Source organism: Tachysurus fulvidraco, chromosome 6 (genome assembly GCF_022655615.1).
Source record: "Tachysurus fulvidraco isolate hzauxx_2018 chromosome 6, HZAU_PFXX_2.0, whole genome shotgun sequence".
Classification (NCBI taxonomy): domain Eukaryota; kingdom Metazoa; phylum Chordata; class Actinopteri; order Siluriformes; family Bagridae; genus Tachysurus; species Tachysurus fulvidraco.
In genome coordinates this window covers 14,477,392-14,492,647 of record NC_062523.1, presented here as the reverse complement: position 1 = coordinate 14,492,647, position 15,256 = coordinate 14,477,392, and the positions used below count along the sequence as shown (strand labels likewise).

The 15,256-nt window shown below is 38.4% G+C and overlaps 1 protein-coding gene across 2 annotated transcripts in view; it reads right to left on the bottom strand.

Moving 5' to 3' along the window:
* Window positions 1-15,256, bottom strand: part of pde11a (phosphodiesterase 11a) — a 51,113-nt gene that overhangs the window by 15,084 nt on the left and 20,773 nt on the right. For both annotated transcript variants that reach the window (XR_007140839.1, XM_047815064.1), the window contains exons 6-13: window positions 13,675-13,807; window positions 12,771-12,846; window positions 10,136-10,203; window positions 9,779-9,871; window positions 5,587-5,637; window positions 2,211-2,357; window positions 1,746-1,853; window positions 14-123 (exon numbers count right to left, since the gene is read on the bottom strand). Coding sequence is in view for 1 of the 2 variants with exons in the window: in XM_047815064.1 (XP_047671020.1) it covers window positions 14-123; window positions 1,746-1,853; window positions 2,211-2,357; window positions 5,587-5,637; window positions 9,779-9,871; window positions 10,136-10,203; window positions 12,771-12,846; window positions 13,675-13,807 (786 nt within the window). In the remaining variant the exon portion in view is untranslated. The remainder of the gene's footprint in view (window positions 1-13; window positions 124-1,745; window positions 1,854-2,210; window positions 2,358-5,586; window positions 5,638-9,778; window positions 9,872-10,135; window positions 10,204-12,770; window positions 12,847-13,674; window positions 13,808-15,256) is intronic.

Here is a 15,256-nt window from a genome sequence, read left to right as displayed (position 1 = left end):
ATGTGTGTCATACTTGGCTTGGAAAGCATTGTTCGTTCCACGGTGGTCCAAATCGTGGCATACACAGCCCACAATGAGCGCTAAGATTTCCAACTCTGAGAGGGTCTCTTGGAAGCCCGCAGTCTAGGACACATACAGTACACACACCCACACACACACACACACACACACACACACACACACACACACACACACACACACACACACACATATATATATATAAGTTAAAGATGAAGTTAAATGCAAATGATTCATGATATTCTTTGTGCTATATTTATTACTTTGCTTTTGTTTAATTTACATTTATTTAGACTTCATTGTTGGCAAGTTCTCTATGATAATTGATCAGATTAATTTATTTTCTATAACTGAATATTTTCTATCTATAACGGTCATCTGCAAGATAAATAAAGGTTTATATTAATGTACTTGTTACACATACTGTACAGTATCATTGTAAAAATTGTATTGCAGACATTCAGTGTGAATACATTTGAAAAAATAATAATTTTGATATGGTTTTATGTGATTAGGTTTTTAGGCGAGTCTCAAATATGAGCACTTTAACAGTAAGAGATATATTCATTTATTAAAAAGCAATTTTAATAGGAATTTGCAGCACTTCGAGCTTTTTGCAACATGGCAAGCTGTAACTTCAAGAATTTCGTTTTTTATGTTTAATATAATATGTCATATTCCATAAAATTAATGTAATATAATTGGATAAAACGTATCACATCCATTATATACTATACACTATATACATCCATTCATCTTCAATAAACACTTTATCCTAGCCAGAGTCACGGTGATTCCAGAGCCTAAACCTGTTACCACAGGGTGCGAGTTGAAAGACCGGATGACACATTCACACACATTCACATGCTTATTCACACACTCACTTACACCTACATGCAGTTCAGCTTTGCCAATCTGCTTATCTGCATGTTTTCGAGGAGAACACACACAGACACTCTAACACAAACTGTGCTATCAATATCGATCTTTTAGTAAATAGGAAAAAACTATTTACTTAGCCAGATGATTTTTATCCAAAAAGGATTTAAAGTTATTTATTATTCCATAGTTTGCACATTGTACATGTTACTCATGAGTACTCTTACTGACTTTGGATTGAATTTGTTTTAATGATGACCACATTTATTGTCACTTGGAGATCTCGGGTTATAAATCATGGGGTGGATTTGAGTATCTGCAGAACTAGACAAAATGGTCAGTAAATGCTCTTGCCTCTGCTGAGCACATTAAATCAAAGGGTACAAAAAAATGGATCATCCATGTGTGACGGCCCCTAGTGAACCTAATGCACTAGTGCTGTTCTTGCCTAGAGCTCACGCTGCAGAGAACACTGAAAGCATTTTACTTCTATTTAATAATTGATCTTGTCTGGCTTTCACTGAGTAAATTTCGGAACCATTTTCACACTGTTTTTGGAAGTGTTTCAATAAAGTCGAAAAATGCAACACACACAATGAGGGATATAGGGAAGAGTTTCGGTATGAAACAACAGACAGAGTGCAAAGTGCTGCAAGTGCCTTTAGAGCAGTGCTGCGGTGTATACAGGTTACAGCATTGGTAGCTCTTTATACTAAACATTTCTGCACAGACTATCTGCCTTCACAACAATATAAGATAATATCTGCCTTTTCATTTTATTTTTCTGTTTGTTTTCATTTCATTTATACACACAGAGCCCATATCACAGCAATATCACAGTTACTTACAGTAAGCATGGAGAACATGCACTGGCAGACATTGAATGCATGTCTCCAGTTGTGGTACAGAACGTTACGATAGTTCTTCCTTACGGTCAAAAGCCACCTACACAGAGTCTAAAAAAGAGAGCAAATCAGACATAAATAACAATAACTGAATAACATATATGTTCCAGAGCTGGATGAAGGGAGAGAATTTTATCCCTTGACTTTTATTTTTAAAACAATAATAATGGAGAAAAGAAACACATGACTGTTGGTAAAGAAAAGAAAAACATTTCAGGTTATAAGTATGTGATTTAGAGCAACATGACCTCAGTTTGAGGTTAAAGAGTGGCACAGAACAGAGCCAGGAAATGTCAATAGCTGAAAAATCCTGTAGTCTGTAGTCTTAGCAGAGAATGTGTGTGTATGTATGTGTGTGTGTGTTTGTGAGAGAGAGAGAGAGAGAGAGAGAGAGAGAGAGAGAGAGACCTCATAGTCTATCTTGAATTTCTGCACCATGCCAAGCTCCATGAACATGCGCAGGGCTGCAGTTATCATAGCATCCACGTCCAGAGAAAAGTCATCAAAGGAGAGCTTATCAATGCCCAGCTCACACACCAGAGGGATGTTTGCTGCCTAGAACAGAGGAGGCAGAGAAAGACAGAGACTTTTACTTTGGAACTAGAGGTACTTCTGTATCAAAACAAGACTATTAGAAAACATCTGTTCAAGTCCATTCGCATTGTAAAGAGTTCTTGATCAGATTCAAGTACGTTTTAAGGTCTATGAACTGATTCTGTAAGCTCTCCATCAATTCACTTGCACCAACATGTCATTAATATCAATACATCAGTAGAGTCCACATGAAATCATTTAGAAATTGTGATAAAAATAGACACACCATGATTAATATAAAGAAGATCTACTAAACATCAGGAACTACCAGAGCAATCGAAGAAAAAGTGAAAAAAAAGAGGTATAATTCAATAGAGTGTTTGTAGATTATCTTTTAAACAGCAACAACCTAAAACATGGACACAGGCATGATGGAATTAGTTAATAGGTTTGTTGATTACAATCAACTTCCATATTAATGATAATCTATAAGTGGTTCAGAAACTGTCAAAGAATAAAGACAGTAGAGCACACACTGCTTCTCCTTCATCTTGTATGATATGATGCATATATAACCTAGTGAATTTTATACACAAACACCAAGTTAATTGCACCAACATTGATAAACGTTAATACCATGGCAACCTGTAGTAGGGACACTACTGGTGACTTGTAGTGATAAAAGCGCTGTATGTGTGAACGTAGCTACAGAAGGAGATAGTTATATAATTTCACACGTCTAGCCATGTTCTCTTCCGCATCTACTCTGGTGCAAATCTATAAATCGGTATTGATGTTATATACTGTTGACCTTGACATTGCCTCTACTTGTATGCTGTGTATTCTATATAAGCCCAGTCCTGCTTGTGATTCCATGCACACTTGTGATTCCATGACCACTTATATTCAGGCTTCATGCTTTTGCACAGTAACACATGAAGTGGGAGAGATTCATTGTACTGACTGGGATGACTTGATTTTCCAGGTGTTGAACATTAGACACATTATCCTCAGGAGAATACTGTAATATCTTTTCTGCTGATTTGATATAGTTCAGTGCTAGACACTAGTCGGATTTTCAGTGACATTGAAAACACCTGTAGGATGCCACAATCCTTCTATCTTCTGCCAGAATTGGATGTTGCAACATCTGATCTCGACACCACACATACTGAGCATCTGTGCTATGACATTGTTCACACCTGACCTTGATTTAAACAGAATATCAGAAGTGCAGACAGCTGGACACCAGGAATATCAGAGCAAGGTTACAAGAAAAGATTGTGTAACATATGTCAGATGTCGCTGCATTTTTTGCACATATTCACATAGAGGATGGGTCCACATTAAATTGTTTGAACAGTGTGTAATAAATTTTTGTCTACAGAACATCAACACGATTTTTCTTTCCATCCATGTATGCTTTATTTTGACGGTTCTCTAGGAGGAATAAAAAAACCATAAATGCCCCAGGATATAGCATATTAATAATAACAAAACATAAGCAGTCTCTTGTGGCTGGACATTCAACAGGGAACTAAAGTAATATCGTACCCAGTATGAGCAGGAAACAGCAGTTCCATTGAGTAAAAGAGATTTGTGACTTTAATTCAGTGCTAAAGTCAGCAATCCACATCTACTAATGTTTGACAGTTTGTACTGTAGTCACAGAGAGGTCTGACTCCCTTTCAATCAAAGACCAGAGAATGGGAAGGACAGAAGGGCTTGGAAATCAGAGACACAAAAAGATATGAGAGAAAGGGATGACGATTATGGCTGCAGTATGGCCATGTGTTCATCACCTTACATTTGGGTTCTTTATGAATGGAGGAGTACTTTGTAGCTTCTTACTGATGCTATTGATTCCACAGCATCTGGTTATCCAAGTAAAACTGAGCTTTACACAGCTGAGAATCTCAACAGCACAGAGATAAACTGCAAATGAAGGGGTTTATACAGTAGATAGAGCTCATACAGCGTGGCAGAAAAAGAGAGAGTGTGAGAAAGAGAGGGAGAGAGCACAGGCAAGGGAATTGATGTGTTTTGGTGACGTCATTGACAGATGCTAATTATAGCTATCTGTGAATTCCAATACTAATAATATCAAGAGGTGCTAAATAGCAACAAGCAAGCGATCGTGTCTTCATCTGTTCACTAGTATCAAACCAAGCACAGTTCTCGCAGATCATATATTCATGAGGACATATGAATCTATTAATTTTTACTCCACCATATTTAAAACATACTTTTAAGGCTGTGTATGTTAGCTTCTGCATGTCTTTGGTGTCTTTTATCACAGTTTCAGGGATTCATTGCTTTACTGCCTTCTGGAGAACAGTCCCTTTGGAGTCCAGCCTGAATAAGAAGGGAAATTAATAATGTTCTCACATTTACCCTTTGTCTTTCTTCTCTCTTTCTTTCCCCTTATGTATTTACTGTCAAGGTAATGCCTTGTATACAGCACTGTATATAAACATTTATTGTTGAAATATTAAAAAAGTGCTTTAGTGGTGCTACTGCATTATATTTATGAATGACTGTTGAGCTTGTGTTGCAGTGACATTTAAAATGCTTGTGTGTGCGTGTGTGTGTGTGTTTAAATGTGAGAAAGAGAGAGAGAGAAAGTACATGAAATAGAGAGTGGGTGTTTGACAGAGAGTGTAAGAGGGAAAGACAAACAGATAGAGAGACAGAGCTGCTTTATTTGAGCAGAACTAGTCTCCGCTGTGCACATTACTGAAAGCCTACAGGTTTCAAAGCCTCCAGCAAATTTTTTTTCTGCCTATGAGGGCATTCAAAGGGAAACTCATTGTAGAAAAATCTATTATCACGGATGTGCCATCAATAATGAAGGAAATGTCACTCTGTTGTGATGAAAGGAGTAATGCAGGAACAGTAATGAACTTATTAACTCATTATTAATAAATAGTGTAATATACAATTAAAATGTATATGCACGACATAAGGATGCATCTAAGGATGCATAATTTTATGTAATCTGAATGGGACACTGTTCTAGGCATAATCACACAGACACTAATCCATGCTCTGGACTAAACCAGGGACCCGGGAACAACGAAGCGATAAGATTACCATATGTGCCATTTTTAAACAAGTTTCAATCATTTAATAATCATTTTGCAGACACTGATGATCAGGTACTATAAGTCACAAATACACAAATGAAATTGTTATACAATATTATTAAGTATTTAGTAGATGAAGCTTGTAGCTTTACGTCACACTTTACCTTAAACTTGTCCACTTCTGTCTTGGAGCAAGTAGCATGATATGACAGCACCTTCAGGGAGAGGGAAAGAGAGAGAGAGCGAGCGAGAGAGAAACTAGTTGATGTGATGTCAATCTCATGTTCTACACATTTCAACATTCAACAGTAATAATTGAGTAATGTGCACACATCACCATGCTTAGCAATTAACTATTAAGTTAAATCAAGTGTAAAATTAGAAAAAGTGATGGCTCCTGCTGTGGCATGGAGTCTGCATGGCTTAAATAAGTGTCTGGTATTCCTATCCTCCCCCCACCCCCCACATTAATGTTTGTGTTTATGTGTTTATGCAGACAGCAGGGTAATAAGGTGATGCGTTGTGCTTTCTCTCTCCCTCAGAGTTCACTGGACCATCACATTTCTTGCTTCCAAAGCACATGTGTATTCTATAAACTCTTGTTCTTTAACCAAAGCATCTACGTATTTCATCAAGCTTGCTCATGTTTATTCATCTCTATACTCACGTTATGTACAGTCGTATGCAAAAGTTTAGGAACCCCTGACTATTTCCATTATTTTAATTCATAAATACTTGGGTGTTTTGGATCAGCAATTTGATTTTGATCTATGAAATAACTGAAAGACACAGTAATAATTCAGTAGAGAATGGAGGTTCATTGGATTAATAGAAAATGCGCAATATGCATCAAAACGAAATTAGACAGGTGCATAAATTTGGGCACCCCAACAGAAAAATCACATCAATATTTAGAAGAGCCTCTTTTAGCAGAAATAACAGCCTCTAGACGCTTCCTATAGCCTGTAATGAGTGTCTGGATTCTGGATGAATGTATTTTGGACCATTCATCCTTACAAAAGATCTCCTGTTTGGTTAGGTTTGATGGTTGCCGAGCATAGACAGCCCGCTTCAAATGACCCCACAGATGTTTAATGATATTCTGGTTTGGGGACTGGGATGGCCATTCCAGAACATTGTACTTGTTCCTCTGCATAAATGCCCGAGTAGATTTTGAGCATTGTTTTGGGTCGTTACCTTGTTGAAATATCCAGCCCGGCGTAACTTCAACTTTGTGACTGATTCCTCAACATTATTCTCAAGAATCTGCTGATATTGAGTTCAATCCATGCGATGGGAATCTGGTTAAAGCCCCACAGCATGATGGAACCTCCACCAAATTTTACTGTGGGTAGCAAGTATTTTTCTTGTTATGCTGTGTTCTTTTGCCTCCATGCATAACACCCCTTGTTATGAACAAATAACTCAATCTTAGTTTCATCACTCCACAGCACCTTATTCCAAAATGAAGCAGGCTTGTCTAAATGTGCTTTTGCATACCTCAAGCGACTCAGTTTCTTTTGCATCACTCTCCAGTACAGCTTCACCTTGTGCAAAGTGTTGAACGATGCACAATGACACCATCTGCAGCAAGTTGATGTTGTAGGTCTTTGGAGGTGGTCTGTGGGCTGTTTTAGACCGTTCTCACCATCCTTCACCTTTGCCTCTCCAATATTTTACATGGCCTGCCACTTCTGGCATTAACAAGAACTGTGCCTATGGTCTTCACTATGTTCCTCACAATGCACACTGACAGCTTATATCTCTGCGATAACTTTTTTATCCTTCCCCTAAACCATAATGCTGAACAATCTTTGTTTTCAGGTCATTTGAGAGTTGTTTTGAGGCCTCGATTTTGCCAATCCCCACAGGAGAGTCAAAGAGAACAACTTGCAATTGGCCACCTTAAATACCTTAAATACCTTAAACACCTTAAATACCTTTTCTCATGATTGGATGCACCTGCTTATGAAGTTTAAGGCTTACTGAGCTCACCAAAGCCAATTATGTTCCAATTGTGTTCCAATTATTCAGTGCTAAGTAGTTACAGGTATTCAAATCAACAAAATGGCAAAGGTGCCCAAATTTTGTTTTGATGCATATTGCATATTTTCTATTAATCCAATAAACCTCATTTCACTACTGAAATATTACTGTTTCCTTCAGTTATTTGATAGATAAATATATAATTGCTGATCCAAACACCCAAATATTTATAAATGAAAATCATGGAAATTGTCAGGGGTTCCTAAACTTTTGCATACGACTGTATATCACTCTCAATAAAGAGCATCACAAACTGTAGAGTTTGAGGACAATGTCTTTTGACCACCCTAAAGACAAGCCCTAATTCTTGTTTCCCCAACCAGTTATCCAGATCCAAATAATGGCTATGAATGGCCAATACTATCAGCTAAGCTGAACCCCAGTGAGCATTTCACCTACTAAGGACTGAAGAGAAAAAACCTGCAACACAAAAAAAAAACCCCGCACCAACCAAGCTTGACTTAATGTTGATACTCTACAACACAATAAAGTGAAAGTGTGAAAGTGAAAGTGACATACAGCTAAGTACGGTGACCCATACTCAGAATTTGTTCTCTGCATTTAACCCATCCAACCACACACACACCATGAACACACACCCGGAGCAGTGGGCAGCCATTTATGCTGCGCCGCCCGGGGAGCAGTTGGGGGGATTCGGTGCCTTGCTTAAGGGCACCTCAGTCGTGGCCGGCCCGAGACTCGAACCCACAACCTTCGGGTTACGAGTCAGACTCTCTAACCATTAGGCCCCAATATAAATGTAATTCAATTTGAGCTTTGTGTTTTGGTAAAATCACCAACATTTTATTATACAGATATTGTTATATCCGGTACGAGGTGCATTGTCTGTCAATAAATGGTAAGACATCAGACTGGTGATCATAAACACTGAGGGAGTTTTTCTAAGACACTGTTATCCACAGATTGCTCATTAAGATTCTGGACCTGGACCTTCTGTGAAGCTACTTTGTTACACTAATACATAAAATACATTTGAATTGGCATTTAAATAAAATACAATTTAAGGTGACACAGAGGTTAATTGTGATGGATGATGAGTGAGAGGTTAGGAAGCAGTGAGTAAATGAGACCAAGAGGTAAATGCAACTGGAACAGGAGAGAGAAAAGAGAATGATGGAAGGGATTAAAAGAGAAGAAAGTGTATAAGGGAAAAGAAGGTATGTTGCCTGTATGTGTGTGCATTGTGGTGGCATTTTTGATCTACATATAAAAAACACAGAGTCAGAGTTGTAGGTAAAAAAAATTTTGCTGCAGAAAAAGGCATCTTCCATACAGTGTAGAGTGCCGGGTCTACACAGTGAAGAGGCAAAGTTTTGTGTTTCAGCTCTCCCTTTTATACCCTAGGTGTGTGCTTGTGTTTCTGTGACCTCAGTAATTTCCCATCCTTTTAACACACAGAATGTTTATGGCAGGGATGTTTATGGCAGGAACTCTTATGGCAGGAGCATTTGCAGTAGGAATGTTTATGGTAGGGACATTTCCATCTGTTCTCTCTCTCCCTAGTCTTTCACACAGAATTTACCATGAAAGCACATATAACACTCATGATATTTAAAATTTCTATTACTGTGTGTGTGTGTGTGTGTGTTGCGGTTTGTGAGATTATATACAGTACACCAGATATTGTGACCCTCAACTAACACTTTTTCACAATAGCATCACAAAAAATGACTTTGGAGTGTAGGCTGTGGGCTGCAGCAACTCTTAAAAAGAAGAGGCCAGAATCATGTATCATGTATATTTTATGTCATTACAGCAAATACACATAAATTGTTACAAAATGTTTGTAGCTGCTATCAATAGCTTTATTGATAGTAAAAAGAATAGTAATATTAATGGAACTGAAGCTGAAAGTATAATCAAACTTGACCTGGTGTTAGCTGTAACTAAACTCATCATAAAATTGAAGTAAATTATATATAGACTATGCATGCATGTGCTCTGTGTTGAACAGCAGACGAGATACATATTGAATTGTTATACAATGATATGGCACTGAAACTATTTTTTTTTTTTTTTGCCTTGTCTTCATTTTCTTAAATTAAGCTTTCATGTTTTGTGGGTAAAGACATCCCATGTGTGGATCACGAGCACAGTTTATCTGTTTGGCACTCTAAGATAGATCAGAAAAAGAGGCTATTAAGGTTCATATAAGACTACAAAATGGGCTAAAAGAATACTATCATCATTCATCAAAATCCTAATGTGTGTGTGTGTGTGTGTGTGTGAAGGGTGGGGTCTGTGTGTATCTGTGTGTATCTGTGTGTATATGTGTCTGGAGAGACTTACATCCAGGGCTACAGACTGTTTGGCCCAAGATTTCTTCACCTGATCGTACATTATTGTGTTATTGATCCCAAGCCCACAGAATATCACAAATGCCTGAACAAGAGAGAGAGAGAGAGAGAGAGAGAGAGAGAGAGAGAGAGAGAGAGAGAGAGAGAGAGAGAGAGAGAGAGAGAGAGAGAGAGACAGAGAGAGACAGAGAGAGACAGAGACAGAGAGACAGAGACAGAGAGAGACAGAGACAGAGAGACAGAGACAGAGAGAGAGAAAGTCAGAAACAGTGAACAGTGGAAAGAAGTCTATGTAATTAGTAAAGACAATATTTAGTAATAGTTCTGAAACTAACTACATAATTCATACCTCAAACAGTCTCTGGTCTGCATCATCAAATGGTTTTCCATCCAGTCTGTTTAGGACCTGTGCAACACCTGCAACATAAACAGAGTACAGCATGGGTCATGCAGGTCTCATAATGTTACTAATATGAGATTAGAATTTTGATTTAATTTTAGAAGCACATTCATCATCAGGATTCATTAGGAATTGAAAATACTTTTGCTTTTGCTGTTACTCTCAGCAGTTTGATGAATGCTACTGGGCAAACAAGATTGTACTTTCATTGACACGCTCCTGCCAGACCCCACTCTTGCAGCCGTCTATCCATTAATTAGAGCTACTGCTCTATATATATAGTCATGAAACTTCTGCTCTACACAGTCCTTAAGGTACTGCTCTAGAGATACATTCTTAAAGCTATGGCAAGAGATACACAATCTTTAAGGTACTGCTCTAGAGATACAGACTTAAAGTTACTGCTGTAGAGATGCAGTCCTGAAACTACTGATCTAGTTTTTTTACCTTCTGCTAGAGTGATGCAGTCCCTAAGGTACTGCTCTAGAAATACAGTCTTGAAAGTATTCATACAGAGATACAGTACTGAAGCTACTGCTCTAGACCTGCTGCCCTAAAACAGAAATACAGTTAGAGGCGCAAAATCCATATCTAATGCTCTAAAGGTGCATCTCTACTGTACCAGACTACTGCTCTATGGATGATGTCATATAACTACACATTTTCTAGAGATATAGCCTAATAAGTAACTATTTTAGACTAAGTAGTCATTACTCTCTCATGCAGCTACTGTATATAACAAATATACAATGCTCAAAAAATTAACACTCATTCATCACAGTATCACACCAAGTTAGTTAAACATCAGAGTACATCAATCTGTTCAGTTATGAAGCATAAGAGTCTGGGTATCAGATTCACTTTCTTTGGTGCAAATGAAAGTGACAATATATGCCTAAAAGGGAATGATTCTGCAAGTTGTGGCCACTGAGAATTCTTTTCTTCTTAGCCTTCCTGAATGATTTTTTTCGCAGTGTATATACTACTGCTCTAGACATACAGATCCAGACCTACAGCTGCAAGAATAGAAATGAAGAGTTATTGGTCTACAACTACTGCTCTAATGATATAGGTGTATACATACTGCACTATAGAAACATGCAATTACTATTATAGGCTCTGTTTAGCTTAAACACTCAATTATTTTTGCTCAGATCCAATTTTGCTGCTGTATCCTCATGTTTGTAGGTGACCCACATCTATCATTAGTGTTGGCACACTGCTGTTCTGAGACTGCAATGTAAGATAATGTAATTGTAAATACAAAAATAACATAATTATACAACATACTTATAGTTGCTCTAACACAATTTAGACACTATGGAATTTAATGACAGCAAATATTAACTGAAGAGTAATTGTAAGGCAGTATAAAGGAGAAGTGTATCACAGGTGTGTGTGTGTGTGTGTGTGTGTGTGTGTGTGTGTGTGTGTGTGTGTGTGTGTGTGTGTGTGTGTGTGTGTGTGTGTGTGTGTGTGTGTGTGTGTGTGTGTGTGTGTGTGTGTGTGTGGGGCAATGATTACGATGTGGTTTAAGCTGTCATGGGAGTATCCTTGGCTTCCTTTAGGTTCAAGCCCTATGGTCTGGCAGGGTGCCTGGGAGAAAATGGCCTCCTTTACTTCTCTTGCCCTTTTATGCACTCATTAAAGAAATCAAAGGCTGGGTTAAAGAGTCTAATTGATAGTAAATGGAGAATTCAGTTTTTATAGACCAGGAGGGATTAGGGGATTAAACATATTAAATCGACAAGGTAATTGTGAATTTAGATACAACAAGAGCTGTGAAAAATCTTATTTAAATTGATGAAATTCTAAATTGTTTGATCTTTGCATAGGTGCAATTAATCCTGTATCTGTTCTGAGCTCCTCTAAGATGATATGTTTGTGGAAAAAAAGAGAAAAAAGGTAATCTTTGTGAATGAACACATCCTTGACTCTGTGCTGCACCTCCACATGCCGTTGTGTGGTTATAATGATTTTTAATCTGTTTCCTGATAAGAGTCCACCCACGCCTAGATACACCCTCACTGCAGAATATGCACACACTCTCTTGCTCTCTACTGCTCACATCCAGCGGAACACACATGTAGCAAACTTTAATTCACAAACACATAAACCTAATGTGGACACACACACACACACACACACACACACACACACACACACACACACATATATATATACATATATATATATATATATATATATATACACACACACACACAAAGACACACACAGACACACACACAAACACACACACACAGACACACACACACACACACACACACACACACAAACACACACACACACATGTGTATATATATATATATACACACACACACATAGACATACACAGACACACTGTACATGCTCCAAACTCGTTGGGATACGGATGGTCCTTCTTATGGCCTTTAACACAATCTGTTTGCCTTTCTACCTGTAATGCAGTATACAGCAAGTGCACAAAAACACACAAATTATTCCTTCTACATGATACAAAAAACACTACTGAAGACTGTACCATATAGTCACTGTAGACATTGTAATGTAGAGAAAAATATTGGATGTGGATTTATGAACTTACCAATTATTTGGTGATTGCTGTTCCAAATAGGCACACACAGGACAGAGCGGATATGGAACCCAGAGAACTGATCTGCCTAATGTAAACATAGACAACACATGCAATTCACTACATTTGTGTCATGCTGCAGTACAGTACAAAACTTACCTCACTCACTATAATGCCTGCGGCAAAACTCAGCAAAAGACAGGCTGCCTAAATCCCATAGGACATGTACGCAGTGTAGCATACAACAATATACCAGCATGGATGCCAGAATTTCTGAGAGCACAGTAGAGAATCTAAAAGAATCTTAGCCAAAGATACATCAAAGCTGTATTATATAATTCATCAGTGTGTGACAGTAGCCAGAGATCAAAGCTGGACTGGTGCAGAGCAGCACATCACTTTGGTTTGTTGCTTTATTGACACTGTACACATATCACTACCTGGAAACAGATCAGATTTAGACAAATAACACACTTCTCTACAATACAAAGCTGAGTCACTGTCTCGGGTAGCCTAAATGTTTTCAGATGTTTTCATATCTATGTCAGTTTTCTGGCACATACCAGGGCAAAACCGTCTATCATGTATACTACAGACATACTGACAATGCTAAGGTGAGTATACATTAATCAAATTCTCTCACAGAAAAGTCCTTTCAGCAAGACATTTGATTCGTATCAATTAGATTTTACTGTTTGAGTAATGTTGCTTGTATTTCTGTCTTGCCAAAGTGATATTGTATGTTGTAACAGTCATTATACCTAACTGCTTGGCCTCCGAGTATCTAACTAGTAATTACGACTCAAAGTGACATTTATGAAGGTTTTCTCATTTGGAAGCTGATGATTACAGTATTCATAATTGTGAGCTGATGGGAATGTAGTACTAGGGCTGCAGGGCATGCAAGCATATCTACCTCTGCGTCAAAGCGGGGGTCCTGGTAGGCATCGCTGATGTTGACCGGCAAGCCAGTGGAGGCCACCAGCTCGGCTATGCTGTTGTTAATCAGCCAGTCTGAATACGAGGACTTCTCTATACTGTCCTTAAAACTGAAAAGTCAATAATAAATAAAGAAGAATGATGGGAAATGAACATATCCACATTTAAGACAAGGGAATGTAGAAGGAAGTTATGACAAAGAGAGTTATGTATTGATGGATGTACTGGATTAGAGGTGCTGTTAGCCAGTTATGTAAGGTTAAAGAATACACATTGATGAATGCAATCTTTATAACTCAAAGCCCCTTAGGACTTGGTATTGTTTATAGTGCCCCTCCCCAGGCAGTGATTCATATCTAATGACCCTTTCATGCATTTTAATAAGCTTCTCGCAAGCATGCTGGATTAATGAAAAGTTCCCACTCTGATTGTCATATCCGCCCACATGCCATAGACAGACATACAGCTGCCTCCTTCATTGCTCTGTCTCACGCTGTATCATTAGCCCGATCTTTCATGTTCACAGTACAGCCCTATCAGGTTTCTACATCACACCCACATGACTGTAAAACAGCTAATAACACTTTTACATGTGAGCTGCTGGCTAACTGCTGCATTGCTTTAGTCAGTGTGTGTGTGTGTGTGTGTGTGTGTGTGTGTGTGTGTGTGTGTGTGTGTGTGTGTGTGTGTGTGTGTGTGTGTGTGTGTGTGTGCGCGTGTGCGTGTGTGTGTGTGTGTGTGTGTGTGTGTGTGCTGGAGAGGCGCAGTGAGACCAGTCTCACGGGGGTTGTATGTCAGGCAGCTCGAGTCTATGGGGGCAGCACAGAACAAATCACACATGCATAATGGACATAATGGCTTCTGCAGTGGAAATGTTCTCTAAATTAAACACATAAGTCCTGTATGTTGCACTTACTGGCCAATTGAAGCCGTAAAGCTTCAAATGCATAATTTGGGATTTTGCACAGAAGCAAGTCTCACATATAATTCCCATTTTAAAGCTTTTAAACGTCATATATTTTTAAAAGAGTTAGGCCTAATAGGCTGGACCTAAAATCAGAAATTATACTTGTCCATTAGATGATGTTTATTTGTCCCTCCTGCATAGAAGCCATGCTTTCTGAGATAACTGCACTATTGGATCAAACATTCCCATCATTTTTACATGCTCTTATGTGAGTTAGGGATCTTTAAACAGTGGTAGAAAATGTTTATTAAGCTTTGATTTGTTCTTCTAAAAGAGCCATCAAGCTTAAAAACGTTGTTTTAACAGACACAGCCATCAGTGTATGTGATTTCACAGCTTGGCACTGGAGAATTAGCCAGGTGTTTGTAGTGAGAAGAGCGAGGGCTGAGTGTCGTTCAGCCCCTTGACAGCACTGCGGTGTCCTCGCCGCTTCCATAATGATTCCACTTGCATTTAGCACCACCATGCCAGAAACGAGCAGCTATGTTTCACAAACACACGTCTCGCACAAAACTTCACTAGCACTCAAATGTAGTTCTCTTCTGCAATTAGGAGAGAGCAATCAAGACCATTCTCTATAGCAGCTTTGGTA